This window comes from Phoxinus phoxinus (genome assembly GCF_949152265.1).
Source record: "Phoxinus phoxinus genome assembly, chromosome: 1".
Taxonomy (NCBI): domain Eukaryota; kingdom Metazoa; phylum Chordata; class Actinopteri; order Cypriniformes; family Leuciscidae; genus Phoxinus; species Phoxinus phoxinus.
Genome location: NC_136876.1, coordinates 4,320,486 through 4,339,481, shown reverse-complemented (window position 1 = coordinate 4,339,481; position 18,996 = coordinate 4,320,486). Strand labels below are relative to the sequence as shown.

Here is an 18,996-nt window from a genome sequence, read left to right as displayed (position 1 = left end):
CAAATTACTTTCAGAGCCATTTGCTCAAGGTACAGCGGTGCCTTTGTCTCTATGATAATGTTAAGGTTTGAGCAATCAAGTCAGGATGATTGGATTAGCAATACAATAGCTGATTGGCTCAGTTTCTCTAGAGCAATCTAGAGAACCTGCCATACCGGTTTTTGCTGGATAAGAAGACTCCTCCACCTTGGAATGTATAAATACAATGTATACTGTTTGAGTAGTTAGACTTTTTGGAAGACAGTCAAAGACTGATTTTGGAACATGCAGCTGCCTTCAATAAAGAAGAACTTCTAATTTGAACGTGATCCAAAAGGCTCACTGGTCTCTGCTTCAATCAAGAAAAACTTTACAACAACAGCTTCCAAGATTTCTTGAGAAGATAATTCATAGTACAGTCCTTTCGATCTCGTCGATCGATCTCTAGTGCGAGTTTTCTTCAATAATTGTTGAGGCTAATCTTCTTTAAAAATGTATTTAGCCCTTTGAGGTTAGCGGAGCAGTCTCTTCCGATACACGTCCATAAAGCACACACGGAGATGCAGTCAAAACAACAAAAAGCTGCGGTTTATTGATCACAATCTCCGGTTTACATTCAAGCAAATACAGTGGGGATTTTGCAGGCTTTCCTACATAGCATGTAGAGGTCTGTAATTTTTATCATAGGTACTCTTCAACTGTGAGAGACGGAATCTAAAACAAAAATCCCATTGTATTATTTTTAAATAATTAATTTGCATTTTATTGCATGACAAGTATTTGATACATCAGAAAAGCAGAACTTAATATTTGTTACAGAAACCTTTGTTTGCAATTACAGAGATCATAGTTTCCTGTAGTTCTTGACCAGGTTGTAGTTCTTATGTGGTTTCTCCACTGTATGGATCCTCATGTGTATCTTCAGGTTCCTTCTAATAGAGAAACTCTTTCCACACTGATCACACGTGTGCGGCTTCTCTCCAGTGTGGATCATCTCATGTGTTTTCAGAGATGATGACACACTGAATCTCTTGTCACAGTGTGAACACTTGTAAGGTTTCTCTCCAGTGTGAATCCTCTCATGTGTTTTCAGATTTGCTGACACACTGAATCTCTTGTCACAGTGTGAACACTTGTAAGGTTTCTCTCCAGTGTGAATCCTCTCATGTCTTTTCAGATATTCTGACCGACTGAATCTCTCGTCACAGTGTGAACACTTGTAAGGTTTTTCTCCAGTGTGAATCCTCTCATGTCTTTTCAGATATTCTGACCGACTGAATCTCTCGTCACAGTGTGAACACTTGTAAGGTTTTTCTCCATTGTGAATTCTCTGGTGCTTTTTTAAATAGTTCCAGGTAGTAAAAGTCTTCTCACACTCAAAGCACATGTACTCTCTCACACCAGTGTGAGTTTTCTCATGTGCACGTAAAGTGTTCAGCCGTGAAAAACTCTTTCCACACACAGAACATGAATGCAGCTTCTCCTTCGTATGAACTGTCAGGTGTCTCTTCAGGGCTGATGCACAGAGAAATGTTTTGCCGCATTGATCACATGAGAACGGCTTCTCTCCGGTGTGAACTCTCATGTGAAGATTAAAGGATGATGATTGACTGAAACTCTTCCCGCACTGATCACATGTGAACGGCTTCTCTCCGGTGTGGATCCTCACGTGAAAATTAAGGTTTGATGATTGACTGAAACTCTTCCCGCACTGATCACATGTGAACGGCTTCTCTCCGGTGTGGATCCTCACGTGACGTGCAAGATTTTGTTTGGTTGTGAAACTGTTTCCACACTGAGTGCAGGTGAAAGATTTCTTGGCTCTTCTTTTCTTTAGAAATTTATTTTTAGTCCGTTTAGTCTTTGAGCGACTCAAGGGTTTTCCTCCAGGTTGGACATGATGTTCCTCCTTCACTTCTCTCAGTTCTTCACTCTCCTCCTTCACTTCTCTCAGTTCTTCACTCTCCTCCTTCACTTCTCTCAGTTCTTCACTCTCCTCCTCCACTTCTCTCAGTTCTTCACTCTCCTCCTTCACTTCTCTCAGTTCTTCACTCTCCTCCTCCACTTCTCTCAGTTCTTCACTCTCCTCCACTTCTCTCAGTTCTTCACTCTCCTCCTTCACTTCTCTCAGTTCTTCATTTTCCTCCTTCACTTCTCTCAGTTCTTCACTCTCCTCCTCCACTTCTCTCAGTTCTTCACTCTCCTCCTTCACTTCTCTCAGTTCTTCACTCTCCTCCTTCACTTCCATCAGGTCTAAAATCAAAGAAAATTTTTTACATTTAATTTTTAGTACATCAAAATAATTATCTTTAAAGAGAGAAATATAAAGTGAAAGGACATGAAAGTGAGCCCTGATGTAATGGTAGAAAGTAGACAACTGCTATAATAAATTACGATAATTTCATGCCTTTTTATAAATTGATTATATGTCCTTGAAACTTTCCATGAATGAGGGAAATTTATCTTCCAATTATTATTTTTAAGACATTATAGGCACAGATCCCATGTTTCTTTAGCAAGAACTATTAAATATATTTGATCAATGACACAATTATCTAACATATTAACATTAAAATATACAATACAGCCATGTTTTGACAGCAACTTTGAGATTGATATTTATTTTACTAAAAACGTTTTAATTAATGGCCGTTCACACTAGACTTTTCCTTCATAGACTTCCATTCATGTGCATGTGAAAGTGGGACACCAGAAACACAAGCTCAAGTGAATAACCCTGTGAGAAATAACAAGCATTTAGCATTCAAGTGGCATTGTTTATTTTTATTATACGTTCAATTTATGTTTGTGAAAAAGCTGTCATTTCACGATCATTGCAGTGTCTGTAGAAAACTTCACATGCTCAAAGTGTAGAGCGGCTGTGGCTTTAAAGGTAGGGTAGGTCAGAATTGTCTAAAAAAAACTTATTCAAATTTGTTTAAACTGTCTTTATATACCAATACATAATTAAAATGCAAGTACTCTGAAATAGAGAGTATAAAAAACTGAGTGACTCTAGTGTATTTAATCTTCAATAAACACAGCTCATTAATTCCATTCACTCCCACCTAAAAACGGGTGCGCACGTGGGCAGAGCCAGTAATAGCGGCGGTAGTCATGGCGACGGAGAGTGACAGTCGCGCAAGCCAATCACTTGTTTCGTCCCGGTAGGAATTAATGAGCTGTGTTTTTTGAAGATTAAATACACTATAGTCACTCAATTTTTATACTCTCTTTTTCAAAGTACTTACATTTTAATTATGTATTGGTATATAAAGACAGTTTAAGCCAATTTGAAAAAAAGTTATTTAGACAATTCTTACCTACACAACCTTTAAAGGGCACCTATTATGGAATTTTGAAATTTACCTTTCATGTAGTGTGTAACATAGACCTAAGTGAACAAAAACGTCCTGCAAAGTTTGAAATATGAAAGTGCACCGTATATAAAGTTATTGTCTTTCAAAAGTAAGAGTCGACTCTGAGTCATTTTTATGAATCGTTAGAAGACCGAAGCTTTTTCTCTGACTAGATGACGTCAACTTGTCAAGTTATTTGAATATGATACGCCCACTTATTGCGCTCCAAGGCCAGGGAAAACATCATGGCGACTGAAGTGCGACTCAAAAGACAACTTTTTTAATCTGCCCAAGGAGGAGCATTTGAAGACTAAGTGGCTACAATTCATATATACAACTATACCACAGAAGTATAGTCCGAGCCTTGTGCTTTGTTCGCGCCATTTTGAAGACGATTGCTTTACCAACTTAAATGCAATCAAGCTTGGATTCGCGAGCCGGCTGATATTGAAGGAAGGTTCAGTTCCAAGTGTATTTGCATCAGCTTCCTCCTCCGTATCACAACCTGTAAGTGTTATTAATAATTGTTGCTTTTATGTTATATGTAGCATGCTTAATTATTATTTTGTTTGTTGTGTAAGCACCGTTTAGCTTCTAGGTCTTCAATGACAATTGTATTGAGATATGTGAAGTGTTCGTCGTTGTTTTCGGAGTTGTCTTAAAGAATAGAGTAATACCTCGTAGTAACGTAACTGCCTTTTTTTTTTTTTTTAACGTTATGTTTATGCATCGGGCTAATGCAAACAAAGACTGATTGTGCTTTTACAATATGAACTCTGGGCTATGCTCGCTAACATAACATTAAATTCTTCATCTTATTTTTAGTTTTTTACTACAAACTAAGCAGTGGACAATAATCATTATAATAACACAATTTAATTGATAAAAGCATCATTGTACTCCGTGTTAAACCATAAGTATTATCTCTGTAAACACTGCTGGGTCATCTGACCAATCAACACAGATTAGCGTCGCGCAAAGGAGGGGTTTGGAAAAATGAGTCGTTGAACGAATCATTTGGGAGTCGGTGAGCAAATCAGGTAAAAATAAATGCATATTATACGACAACAAAAGTGTTTTTTGTCATTGCATGCATGGAAAACTGTTGTTGGGGACTCCCAAAACAACATTAGGAACATTTTAAATGTCATAATAGGTGCCCTTTAACTAGTTTTAAATGAACATGTTAGTCCTACATGTTTCACTCAACACTGTTACTCCTGACATGATTTTCCTCTTTTAACCAGCAGCCAAAATCACCCTGTAGCCCAAGACTGGTTGCCCACTGAAGCTAAGCAGGGCTGAGCCTGGTTAGTACTTGGATGGGAGACCTCCTGAGAAAACCAGGTTGCTGCTGGTAGAGGTGTTAGTGAGGCCAGCAGGGGGTGCTCACCCTGTGGTCTGTGTGGGTCCTAACACCCCAGTGTAGTGATGGGGACACTATACTGTCAAAAGAGCACCGTCCTTCGGATGAGACGTTAAATCGAGGTCCTGACTCTCTGTGGTCATTAAAAATCCCAGGATGTCTTTCGAAAGAGTAGGGGTGTAACCCCGGCATCCTGGCCAAATTTGCCCCTTGGCCTCTGTCCATCATGGCCTCCTAATCATCCCCATACACTGATTAGCTTCATCAATGTCTCCTCTCCACCAGTAAGCTGGTGTGTGGTGGGCGTTCTGGGGCAACATGGCTGCCGTCACATCATCCAAGTGGATGCTGCACATTGGTGGTAGTTGAGGAGATTCCCCCTTCTATGTAAAGTGCTTTGAGGTCTCAGAAAAAGCGCTATATAAATGTAACGAATTATTAATTAAAGGGCATATTGCAGGTTAGAGTACCCAGTGCGCCAATGTATAGAACAATAATGTAGGAACTAGATTTAAATATAAACATATACTTATAAAACGCTATTTAGGCTTCTGGAGTCATTTTTGTGAGAAAATTTTACTTCCGCATTTGAAAACCGCCAAACCGGAAGTGACGTAGCATGGGGGAGAGCGGTCAAAGTAAACAATAGGAAAGCAATGGATCGCAATGACAGATCGGACGCTGTGGAAATTGTAGCCTAAATGTTTACTCGTATGACGGACCTCAGCCATATAATTATGTGCCTGATATGAAGCCAAGAGAGTAAACAGGCCAGGATTAGACAAAACAACGGTCAGAGGAGACACATTGAGCTGTGATGTGAGGAGAACAGGACAGGGTCGGGTCTCGATGAGAGAACAGTGTTAGCTTATAGATGTATTCACGTTAGCCGACGATATGTATAACACTATGCTCAGATCACAATTTTGTAATTATTTGTCAGGCAATAGCAAAGCTAGTATTTAGACCCTTACCTGCATGTGTGTGTCAGCCATTAGGAGACAGTTTCCAGAGAAAGAGGGACATTATAAAGGTTTTGAATGGCCCCACTTGGTGATAATGAATAAAAAAATAATCACAATCACAACTTTCTTACTGTATAAAAACTTTATATGTAGAAACAGCCAACACAAACATTAAAATTCGGAGTACAGATTGAAAATGAACATAATTATATAATAATAATAATAATAAGTGTCGGCTGCAGACTTGCAAGACATTACAAGTTTATGGAGGATACGTTAATGAATTAAATTAAGACAAGGCACATTTTGTAAAACAAATGTACAATAAGTGATCTCTGACGGATCCGTGAGCGTCATGTTTCCCACCGGTGGCCGACCCACATGCTGACGGCGGACCGGGCGACCCGATGAAGGAGCCGGGACAGTGTGCACATATCGCCGTAACCAGGGATGTAGTGGAGGCTAAACGCACGTAAACGCCGTTTGGGCACCTCCAAAAATTCTGAAATAGCGTTTATCCACCTCCAAAGTGCGTTTATCCACCTCTAAACTGCGTTTATCCACCTCTAAACTGCGTTTATCCACCTCTAAACTGCGTTTATCCACCTCTAAACTGCGTTTATCCACCTCTAAATAGCATATAGTTCCTAAGCCATTTTAAATTAAGCAGGCTATGTCGTTTTAGTTTCATATTGTTCATTATTAGTTTCATTTGTTAAACCTAAGACGAAGTCTTTCATATTGCGCTGCATTACTGTCAGTAGCCGCGCGGGTTAAACCATAATAATACAGGACTAGCCTAAGATTATCACAAATAAACACAAGATTTTGACGCATATCCAAGCGTTTGTGGAGTGGAGTGTGAGCGCGCACTGCATGGCACGGACGCGCGGGAGCGAACACTTATCAACAGTGAAACAATTTAAAATACTCTATCATTTCTGGTCATACAGAAAATAATAATACATTATTCGCAACTACTTTTATTTGTGTAAACTCGCAATAACAAGAAACGTTGTGCTTTTGTCAAATAAAATAAAACAATCAGGCGCGCTTTCATGATCTCCGTGAACTGGAGCGCGAGAACTGAAACTAAATATAGCCTATATGTAGGCTAAAGCTTGAAATGTCCACTTCAAAACGAACAAATTCGAATCGAAAGCTAATACCTTCTGATTATGTAATCCGTATGAAAGGTGCATTTCTCTCTAAAAGCGCACCCGCTTAACAGCGGAGATGGAGATGTTTTTAACCGACACTGATTTAGAAAACAATAGTTTATTAATAAACAATTAAAATGCCTCGTTATTTTTTCAGACACATTTATTATCATTAGGCTAGCCTATAAATCACCTTTCTGTAGGCTGTGGTTCCAGAGACATAGGCTATGGCTCTTCTCATTCACCTTACCGGGTGACCACGTCGTGGTTCACCAGAATTTATAGTTTACCCACCTCTTTTTTTACCACTACACCTCTGGCCGTAACGTTAACTCATCATATCGCCGGGATTATAATCATGCAGTCTATAGTGAACGCTAAAAGCAGACGCAGAAGCGAAGGCCGTCTCTTACCCTGCACAAAACGCACACAAACACGGAAGATAGCACCGTCCTTTTTCTTGTTCGGAAACCTGTGGACTCGATGTCCTGACAGGCCATAATTCACAGTCATTTATCACGATAATTATTAATTGAAATACAATAACCACCGAAAACACACTGAATCACGACCGCTTCAACATAATACCAGCCTATTCTGCACTGAGCGAACGCAGAGCCCGGCAAACGACTCCCCATTGTGACGTAATATGACGCGATGGTGAAAAAAAAGCGCTTTTTCAACACGGTCGAGGAAACTGTCACGTTTTCTACTAAATTTGTGCCCTTATGTCTGGCAAAACAATTTTTAATCATGCATTTACTCTTCATATGGTATTTTCACACAAGGTTATATATTAATTCTGAAAAAAAAAAAAAACCTGCAATATGCCCTTTAATCTTTTCAAAAACAGAGCATTTCTTAAAACTGTGACACTCAGGAAGTGACATCATCTGGGCTCTTTCTGATGCATGATGGGAAGACAAGAAAATAATCTCAGTCCATTTTACACAAACTGTGTGTAACCCAGGTCACTGACTAAATTAAAAGTAATTATAAGTATTTTATTTTTATTATTGGGGATTTTCAATTTAATTAATCAATGAATAATACTATTGATTAGCATTAACAAACATGGATGTTTTATTATTATTTTAATTAATACTGTGAAGCTGCTTTGATACAATCTGTATTGTGAAAAGCGCTATACAAATATTCTTGACTTGACAATTCATATCTGTTTAGCATTAATGACAAAAGAACACAGAAAAGTAATTTAAGTTTTATATTATATTACAAAAAGTAAATCTAGAAAAAGAAATTGGCCAAAGAAAGATTTGATTGGATGAGGTCGGAGGTTAGTCCCGCCTCCGGGAAGTGAGTTCGTTTTTACAGCGCAAAGAAACCAAAACGAGAGCAGCAGAGAGTGTGACTAATGAGAAAAAGACGCAGATTGACGCTAGACAGTGCATCCAGTGGCGGAGCCAGGATTTGTTCATGGGGGTGGCCAGGCAAGGGCCAGCAACCAGTCTGGGGGGGGGCACAGACATTTGTATTATTTTAATTTAAAAATGAGTTGTATTGGACAAGTATTGGACTGTTTTGCCTACACAACGGAATACAGTTAATTTATACTTAATTGTAATTGAGATAGTAGTGAATTAGGAATCCTGAGTGAATTTTTATCTTTTTTATTATTATTATTCACCACCTCCAGGCATATTAATAAAGGGGCAACTTGCTCAGTTAGCTTGCTTCTGGTTCTCAAAACCCCCAATAGCTTGTTCTTGTTGCACCTTCATGAATGAGACATGCAGATAACTACTGTAGCTCAAAGATTAATCAACCTTCAGTGAATTTTATATAATCATTAAATTCTTCAACCAATTCTGAGTTTGTCACAAAAAAAAAAGTTGCAACTGAAAAATCCCGGACGAGCCCCCATCACTGTCAAGTGTATTTTAACACATCATGGCTTCCCACACTTGAAAACGGAAGGACTTGATCAGACTCAGGATTTCACTCATTCTTCAATTTATTTGACCAGTAACAAGGAAGGTGAAAAACCGGTAGCCCCTTTGATCTTTTCCTTTTCCCATGAGTTTTAATTCTGTGATTCTTTAGCGATTTGTTCCTTCTGCTGTTCTTAGCTGCGTTGCCACCTAAAACAAACTCGCGCTGCTTATATTGTCTGAAGGTTTCTGACGCGTGCTGCTAATTAACCTAATTCCGCTCACCTGCTGAGGCGCTCGCAGTTACGCGCATGTAGAAGCAAGGCTGCTGTCACATGCACCCGCACGCAGACACACCTCCCAGCAGATCGCCGCAACACTGGATAATTAACTTTTCTATATTAGTTATCAAAATAAATAATTGCAAAAGTTCTATCATTGGCTACCTAAATTAAAAAGGAAAAAATATATATTTTTTGAATCCCCATGTGCAAGAATGTGAACAAGGCGGAAGTCAACAGCACATAAATGCCAGGATGTATAATTAGCTATTTTATGGGTTTAAAAATTATCCATTTTTGTCCTCTTTACAAATTATCGCCAGCTAGTACAAATGCACAGTGCTCACATTTATTTGTAGGCTACATTTAAAAATGACATCAGTTTGTGCCTTATATTGAGATCTCACATAGCAGATTATTTTAGTCACAGACAGATGTGACACATGACAAATACATGATGCATGCATGCAGTTTTGACACAGCTTTAATCGCCTTTTTGATTATTTCACGAGTCAATTGACGTCAAAACACGCTGCGTTTGCGCACCGCGAGCACAGCACAACGGCTGACAGGACAGGAAAGTTAGTTTTACTGACATTTGGCCTGACAACATCTCATCTTACCGAAGATAGCCAACTGATGTAGGACAACGCGCGCCGCTTTTCTCAGCATCTGACAGAAGTGTCACCAGCTTTCACACACATCTTTCAAAATAAAAGTGGCATCAGAAAAACAAAGATTTATGCTTGTTGTTTCTTTGACTGCACACTAGCGACGGTCTTGCAACCCACCAGTTGAGAAACATTGACTCTGACTATATTTACTATGCGTATATCACTGTCTGTTGTTCTGCTCGTTCGGCACCTGCACATTTCCGCACTCGTTTGATTTGCGCTGGCGCTGAGGTGCAGCTGGAGTGCGCGTCTCACGTCTTTTTTCACGTGTTCATAACTCCTGAAAGACAATCGAAATAATCTCAAAATAGATTATTTTAGGGACCGTTCGGTATTTATGGAATGGACCACCGGAGGAAAATAGGGGAGGTAGGGGTGGGCGATATGGCAAAAATATCATATCACGATTTTTTTCAGGAAAATCACGATTCACGATTTTATCACGATTCCTTTTCATGTTGGTTTTACTATTTTGCAAGTGACTGAGCATCACAGCCAAACTAATGTCCCTATTTAAAAACAAAGCCTGAGGTAACAAAATATAAAATAAAAAAGAATGGCAGACATTTAGGCCAAAGTGGCGAAGATAAAAAAATCTTTGTCATTTTCTTTGTTATTAAAAATTAAGAACAAAGATACACATACACAACTTAATATACAAATTAAATAAACATTGCTTTTTTTTCAGCTACAGGTGTATTTAACAGCATTGAAGAAAGTAATTAAATGAACAAATATGAAAATAAAACACAACATCGACTTCACTGTATAAATTTTGCATTGATTCTTATTAAAGCTACTATTAAAGTTCTCAGTCAAGAGTGAGTGAGATGCTCTTTCTATTTAGTTGTTTTATTAACAGGGATAGTTCTCCCAAAAATTTAAATTCTCTCAAGCCGTTTTAAACCCGAATAAGTCTCCCTCTTCTTTTGAAAATAAGTTATTTGGAGGAATGTGGGTAAACAAACAGTTGATGTACCCCAGTGACTTCCATAATAGTTTTTTCCTACTATGGTAATCAATGGGGACCAGCAACCGCCCGGTTAGCCACACTCCTCCAAATATCTTCTTTTGTGTTCAGCACAAGAAAGAAATTAATACAGGTTTGGAACAACATTAGAGAGTGCGTTAATAATGACAGAATTTTTGGGTAACTGTCCCTTTAAGGACAAGCGGCAGCATGTTTACTATTAGGGCTACTGTCACTTTAAGATCTGCCCGCGACGAGTCTACACGCATTTGACAAGCAGATTTTTTTCTTAATTTTTTCTATTGTTCTTTCACTTTAGACATAACCAACTTTGTTTATGTAAACCTTGTGTGTATTTGACAGTATTAGCGCAATAAGACTCGAAAGATAACTTAGTCCAGTAACAGACGCTGTTAGACAGGCTCATGTGCGCGTCGGGTGCATTGCGCTCAGAAAAGCGCTCGTTAGAACAGCACATCAGCAGCGAATGACATGTTTAACCGGCAAGGCTTTAAAGCACATGCAAATAATTTATTTTTATGAACTACAGTGTCCCGTTCCTCTGCATTTCATGTGGATATATGTCGCGCTGTAGGCTACAGTATGTTGAGACGGAGGCGCCAGAAATGCAAACTGATAAAATGCACGATCCTACGATATTTCTTCAAAAGCAGATCGTGGAGACATTTTAATCGTCCACGATCAAAAATCGTAATATCGCACACCCCTAAGGGGAGGGTTATCTCTTTTTATTCTTTGTTGAGGGGAGGGTCATCCACCTTTTTTGTAGTCTAGGGGGAGGGTCACCCAACTTTTGTATTCATGAAAACAGCTGTTATGGAATTTTTCAGTATTACTCTGATTTTCAGTGATTTCTGATGTAGGCCTCAGATGTTTTTCTCACTTGCAGTGAGAAGGGGCCTTTGTGATAATTTACTATGGTTGGGAGTCAGTGGAGGTAGGGGAAAGCAGGTGGTCAAGGGGTCATCTTGAGTGCATTTGTACTTTATAGCCTAAGAGGTTAAGAGGGCATTTACCTCTCGGGGCCAGCGTAATGACAAACTGGTATCCCTCCCTTATAGGAGGGAAGAAAGGGCCTTGAGGGGGAATAAGATATAAAACAGACTGGCACTGCTCTTCCTTATCGTTCCTCACTGACTCACTCATGTGTATTGGTGACGAAGATCTCTCTTGCAAGAGAATAAATACTTTATAAACTTTAATTTGGACTCAGAGTGTCTCTTACTCAGTGATGATGTTTGTTTGAAAGAATTTGCCACAACACAGCTAAAATTCAAAGTGGCTTATTGGTGCATATTTTTCCATGTAGCTCTCTCAGTCTCGGCCCCCCCATCACTAGCAGATGGGTCACTCTGACCCAACAAAAATCAGACGCGATAGATCAAGTCCAGTTTGGCGCTGTTTGTCAGTGTGCGTGCGCTCAGAAAAAGTGCATCAAGTCACGCCAGTGAAAAGTTTACCCGGCAAAGCTTTAAAGCACGAGCAAATAATGAACTTTTGTGATTGCGAATAAGTGAAGTGTCCTGTGAGTGTAACGCTGCATTAACATGTGATGTGAATGTACGTCGAGATAGTATTGAGACTGAGGCGCCAGAACTGCAGCTGATATACTGTGCGCTGTAACATGATATGGCCATATTTCTTCTAAAGCAGATTTCTGACATATAGCCTATAACACGCTCTCACACGTCTATTTTTATTTTTTTTATTTTTTGGGAGGAGTAAAATTGACATATGTGGTTTCAACAAGATGGATTTACACTTGTTCAGTTTTGTCTGGAATGTGGCCCAGAGTCCTCCTGAAGTGTTCTGAGTGATCGGATTTAAATTTGTCTCGAATGCGTTTCGGAGGGCAGTCTTTTCACGGTCAGATAGCTATCCGATCAGAGAACACGACTGGCCAGGTGTAAACAGACCCTTATTCATCAAGACAGAGGCGAACCAACACTGAGTGGGGGCCCCATGCAGGCAAAATTGATCGATGAGGAACTTTTTTAATTTTATATATGCAATGTTTTATATATAGCTAATATATACGATGTTTTTGTTAATATATCTTCATTGATAGCCTATATTATTATACAAAATTCAAAAAGTAGTAAACAGAACATCTGAACAGAACATTTTTACAACATTGTGCTTTTTTATTATTATTAACGAAATGTCATTCTTCATCTTTATAACAGAAGATACAACACAATGCAACAATCTTCAAGATAGGCTACAGTAAATGTTTTATTATTTTATTAGTTAATTAACTAATTGTTAACACAAATTGAATTTAAAGAGCTGGATACTTATTACTAATTAAATAATGTCAACTATAGTAAATGTATTGATTAGAGTTGCCATACTTAAGATTTTACTAGTCGACGTTTATTAATTTCTGCTTAAATACTGGGTGCATGGAGGGATATAGCCCATTCTGCGCTCAAGCGCATCCATAAATCTTGCCGCAAAAGCAGGCTAATTATAATAAATATGTCTTAAAAAATAACGATGCATTTTAATTGTTTATTAATAAACTAATGTTTTCTAAATCAGTGTCGACTGCAAACATGTCTCCATCTCCGCTAATAGAGAGAAATGCATCTTTCATACGGATTAATCAGATGATATTTGATTTCGATTCGATTTTTTTTCCGTTTAATAGTGGACATATCAAGCTTTATATAGCTTAGATATTTGTCTCATATATGTGAGGCTAGTAGGCTATCTCCCACGATATGTTTCTGCTTATTTTTTGACGCGCTCCACTTCACGGAGACCATGAAAGCGTGCCCCGATTGTTTTATTTTATTTTACGAAAGCAAAACGTTTTCTTGTTATTGTGATTTTACACAAATAAAAGTATTGCGACTAATGGATTATTATTTTCTGGCCAGAAATTGAGTATTTTAAGTTGTTTCCATGGTTGATTGGAAAGTGCAAGTAATCGCGTCGGCGCTTCCATGTCATGCAGTGCGCGCTCCTCACTCCGCACAACCACTTGGTTAGCCTATGTGCCTAATAATAGCGAACATTTATCTAGGTTAACGTTAGAGTGAGCGGCCATGGCAGACGGATAATCTTCATGTTTAACAAATCAAATCATGCATTTTCTACCTATCGCGAGTCAGCGCTGCGCCAGTTTGAAAAAGGCGGGTGTGCAGGACCCTTTTTAATTAACGTTTGGTGTAGGTCTAGGCATAGAGACATCTGAACATCTTTCCCAAGCGCAAACCAGTACAGAAGTAATCAATAAATGATCGGGGAGGGTCATGCCTTTTTTCACAATCATTTTGGAGGGTCATAGAAAAATGTATCGCTGGCGAAGGGAGGGTCAAGTCTATTTTGCCTATAGAGCTCAAAACTCCTCCGGTGGCCCCTTAAATAAATAACGAACAGTCCCTTAGTGAAAAATATCCTTACAAGTCACACTTTAAATGTAGTGGAAGCCGACAGAAGAGGAGATCGAGACGAATGGGAAAAGTTAGAAACGCACATTAAAAGAAGACTGAAACCATCTAGATTAAGGCCAAACCAAAAGAAAACTATTTTATTTTTCTCTTTCACTTTTTCCTTGGTGAGTACCATTTTTGCTATTGTAGGCTATATATATATAAATATATCAAGTGGTTTTGAAATATGGAAAGTTATCATTTGAAATGTAATGTGACAGACATGCATCTAAAGACGGTTTCATGATAACTGTGTAAATAATGTTTAACGGTTCATATTATTATGTATATTTGTTTAAGTAGTTATGTTATTTATGAAGACATGTTACATGGGACGCTAGCTTTGCTAGCTGTGTACATAGGTTTCAATGTACTAAAAGTGAACATGTGGTTGATTAGCATGTATGTTAAGTGCATAGGAAATTGAGTGATAAACCAGACAATTTATTTAATCTAAAGTTTATTGAACAGCTGAATAATGATTATTTTTGGCTTTTTTTCTGCAAGGCCAGGTTTTTTTGTTTTCTCTCGTTTTTCTTCTGTTTCTGAATTCATCGAGATCGTTGCCTATTGAGTCCTGATCTGTCCCTGCCGTGGATGTTCTGTCTTTGGTTTGGACATGGCGAGCCAACCATCTACTTGAGCGTACCTGGAAAATTAAAACATCTATTGTTTTGCTGAACTGTCCGATACTGGCCAAAAGTTGCCAGATTTTCACATACAAATCCCGCCCAATTGCTTCTTAAAAATAGCTAATCGCGTTTCGGGGTGGGAGAGACCGCAGACTTGGCAACACTGGCATCACGTGAACGGTAGCTAGAGGTGAGTGAGGTAAGCGAGCCCTCTCAGCAATTGTCCCTCCGGAAAAACGCGATTATGCGATCGCATGATTCAATGCAAAATCAGTTAAAGTCCGCATATTTATGCGGGGGGTGCATTTTTTAAAATACGCCGCACTTTCGCCGCATAAATTGCAGATTTCCGCGCGCAAAATATGCGGGCTTGCATGATTTCATAATCCCAGCATTTTCGTTGCAAAAAGTCACATATCTTAGCAGAAAGTTGAAAAATGTTGCGTTTACTTCACACAAGCGCAGTCATTGCCTTGTTGCCATGGGAACGTTATGAAGTGATGTAATTGCGCGACATCATTGAAAAGCTGCAAACCCCGTAATGCTGATGAAACCATGATGAAGCCCGCAAATCATTCTCATTTGCCAACAAACATAAACGCATAAGACCGCGCAAAGCAGTTTCCCAGTGTGTCACATGACAGTGGGGGCAAATTATTTTGTACCCCGTGCAACTGCGTGTTGGACCACAGGCGGAAGTCGACGCTGGACAACCACTTTGCCACTTTGTCATTTTTACAGAAGTTGTAGCATATTCATTTTGTAAAGCTACAGAACTTGTTCGACTCATCAATGTTTTGTAAGTTTGAGCCATGTGTTTATTAAGGTCTGAAATAAAACAAGATGAGAACTGAAATATTCCCAGCACTTTATGTGAGGTAGTATGCTTGCTTATCATAGGATGTAATAAGAAATTATTCTTTACATTAAAGTAGTAGCCTAGTGAATAGGGTGTTGGGGGAACATTTTTTTTCTCTTTTTCATCAAACCGCAATTTTTGCAAGTTCCCGCAATTTCATCGCATAAAATTGCATAAATATCCCGCATATTCCATCACAATTTTTTCAAGAAAACATGCCGCATAATCAAGGATTTTTGCCCGCAACAATCACAAAAAAACTCAGCATTTTTCTGGAGGGACTTAATTATTAAGTTATCATGTCAGCTGTGTGGAATATATGGTATTGTATCGGTATAGATCGGTATCGACAGATACTCAAGTGTGTGGTATCGGTATCGGACATGAAAAAGTGGTATAGAGCCACCCCTACAAAATATACTCACCCTGAACTGTGCTGTATTGTTTTTTTTTGCTCTTCTGGATTTTCCCTGGATCAATCGTTGGATTTGTCCTATTGAACCGGAACTGAACTAAAAATATTCAGTGACAGCTGAACATTGAATCTGATTCCCGAAGTTGTTTTTCTTTTGTTAATCTGGACACAGTTTTTTGAATTGTGAAATCTGGTTTTAAATCTTGATTTTTGAAATCTAAATGTCCAAATTGAACTGAGGTGTCAATTGTGAACTGAACTACTGTTTATTATTGCTGTTTATTTGTTTATTTATATCATTTTATTTGTCAAAAGATTCAATTCATTTTTTTCCGTAATAACAATATATTTAATTTCTTAGTAATTAACATTTACATTCGAGTCTGAGTTGCTTTCTTTCTTTAGTTTCTGTTATAAATTTCCTATACTCCAGTGAGTCGAACCTACCTTCTGTAATCTGGTCCGAGACACAAATAGATCACATGTACCCAAGTTATTACGCCATAAAACGGGTAGCTGCGGGTTACATGTAGCATTGACTACATGCATCGACCCTGTTACCAAAGTTACTGTAAGAAGAATCTCTATAACTATGAATAACTTGTATGATATTTGACAAATAAAACTTTATCAGTAACTTGGTGTTTACTGATTGTTCCTAAAAAAAATAAAAAATTATGTTGAAAATGACTAAAATTCTGGTAATGCTGTTGCAAATTGGAAACCAGATATAAAATAAATGTAAAATAGTATTTAGTTTGATCTGATGTTAACAATCAATATAAAAATGTCTCAAATCTCCCTTTTACGGACCATTTGTTAAAGAAAACCCAGAACATTCTGTACCATTAGTTGAACTGTTTATCTAAATGTGATGAAGTGCTTGAATGTTTCTAACATGAATGTTCTCCAGCATCATGAATGAATGAAGAATAAACACCAACCTCTTTGTTTTTCAGGATCTTCAGTGTGTTTCATTCTGCAGGGTTCTGGATCACTCGTGTTCTCACTGTCCTCTTTAATAAACTCAGTCTCTGCAGATTTCAGCTCTTCCTGATGCTTTCATGCTCGTCCTCACTTGTAGCTGACGGGGATTTACAGCATTTATTGCTGAATTACTGTGGGAGGAGCTTCACTGATGATGAATTACTGTGGGAGGAGCTTCACTGATGATGAATTCCAGTGTGGGAGGAGCTGATCTGCCAAAATCCAAAATATAAATCACTGAGTTTGTTTTTATAATAAATTACACTTCTAAGCATTTATCTCTGTCTATCTATTCATCGTACACAGTGATGCCAATTAATTCATTATTTTTATTGCTAATCCTAACTTTATTCTGCTTCTTCATTAAAATACAGGTGTCTAGAAATATAGAAAATAATAAATAATTTAAATTCTTCCAAATATAAATAATGGTAAGAAAAACAGTTAAAAACATAAACGTACATAGTAGCCAACACTCAGTAGTAGTAAGAAAACACACAGAAATAAACGTATATAGTAGCCAACAAATCCCCTCAGTCTGCTGACACCAATGAAATGAGCTTTAAGTGACAATTTACAGGAGATCTGGAGACATCAGCATAATAAATGAGGTGAAAACAGGAACTATTGTCATGAAATAAAGAGTGTTTTCAGCAGATCTGTTAATATTGATGAGCCTCAGACTATCAACACTCATTCAACAAGCCATTCAGGATCATCAGCAGATCATCTCACTTTATTCTGAGTGTTTGCTGTTAGAAACACATTATTTGAGTCAGGATACATGACAAAAGCCTGTAAAACTGCTCTACTGAAAGAAAAAATATGACATTGATAAAACATCAATCACTAATATGATATTTATCTTCATAAACCACTACAGATAAATAATCACAGCAGCATTATGTAGGCTACATTTGAATCTAAATATAGTTAGATTTTATGACAATCACGAAGTACTTAAATCATTAAAATATTACATTTTATAGGCGCTGAAACTGATAACGATCATAAAACGTTTAAAAATAAATAGCATCACAAAGCAATATTGTTCCAAGAGTAAAACGCTATTCATTTATTAACATTTAAGAGTTGATTTAAATGTCTCACGTTGGCTCAATCAATGTAAATAACTTATATCAGTAACACTTGAGATCGTTTCACATCAATTCCCCTCACAGATCTCAAACTTTACGACATTCAGGAACAGTTTTCACTCCAAACATCGAGACAATCACACAAACGAACACAAAATCTCTCAGGTCTGAATGAACTCAACATGTTCTCCTCATGCTCGCTGCTGCTGCACTACATGTTTATTTCAGTGAGAAGACGCCAGAAAAGACGCTCAAGTATCGCTGTGATCGATGAAAACAATACAGAAATGAGTCTGTCGCTTAAACAAACTGTATAAAGTGTGTTTGATGGGTGTGTAAAGATGAGAAATACCGTGAACTGCTCTCCTCGCCTCAGAAGTCTCGACGCTGAAGAGTCGGCGTGAGCGAGCGGTGACGTCATCGGCCTCCAACGCATGCGCGCACGGGACACCCCTGCAGCCAATCAGGGCCACGCAGATTCAGCTTTACTAGTAGCCTTCCATTATTATTATTTTAGAACTGAAGTGACTCCAGTTACTAAAGGTGAAAGGAACTTTTTTAAATTTTAAAAAAGTCAAAAATTTATCAAATTCACAAATACATAGATTAAGACCTTCAAATGAATGTAAAGAGTTTCTCACACACACACACACAAAAATCTAATTCACAAATAAATAGATTAAGATCCACAAATAAATGTAAAGAGTTTCACAAAAAATTATGAAATTCACAAATAAATTAAATGAGATTTGCAGATAAAAAATATTGATTAATGTTTTATTATTTTACAAACACAACTCTGCCTGGCATTTATTTGTGAACCTGTGCATTTGTAAAAAGCTGCACGCATTTGTGGATTTTGAAACACTTCTAGCGTCCACGTGCAGAGAAATCCACAA

At 38.1% G+C, this 18,996-nt stretch overlaps 2 protein-coding genes across 2 annotated transcripts in view; both read right to left on the bottom strand.

Moving 5' to 3' along the window:
* The window catches only part of LOC306999735 (uncharacterized protein), a 501,826-nt gene that overhangs the window by 460,553 nt on the left and 22,277 nt on the right, over positions 1-18,996 (bottom strand). The window lies entirely within an intron of this gene.
* Positions 547-18,593, bottom strand: LOC306999665 (uncharacterized protein). Its single transcript, XM_079614540.1, has 3 exons — positions 18,450-18,593; positions 16,958-17,212; positions 547-2,232 (listed from the first exon to the last, which is right to left on the bottom strand). Exons 2-3 carry the CDS (start codon positions 16,989-16,991, stop codon positions 824-826), a joined length of 1,443 nt encoding a protein of 480 aa, XP_079470666.1. The 5' UTR covers positions 16,992-17,212; positions 18,450-18,593; the 3' UTR covers positions 547-823.

Bases quoted from the DNA above. Each gene is read 5' to 3' on its own strand.
- LOC306999665 (XM_079614540.1), bottom strand. From the start codon at position 16,991: ATGAAACACACTGAAGATCCTGAAAAACAAAGAG. The intron at 2,233-16,957 runs GTTGGTGTTTAT...CTTTGATTTTAG, and splicing joins AGATCCTGAAAAACAAAGAG to ACCTGATGGAAGTGAAGGAG.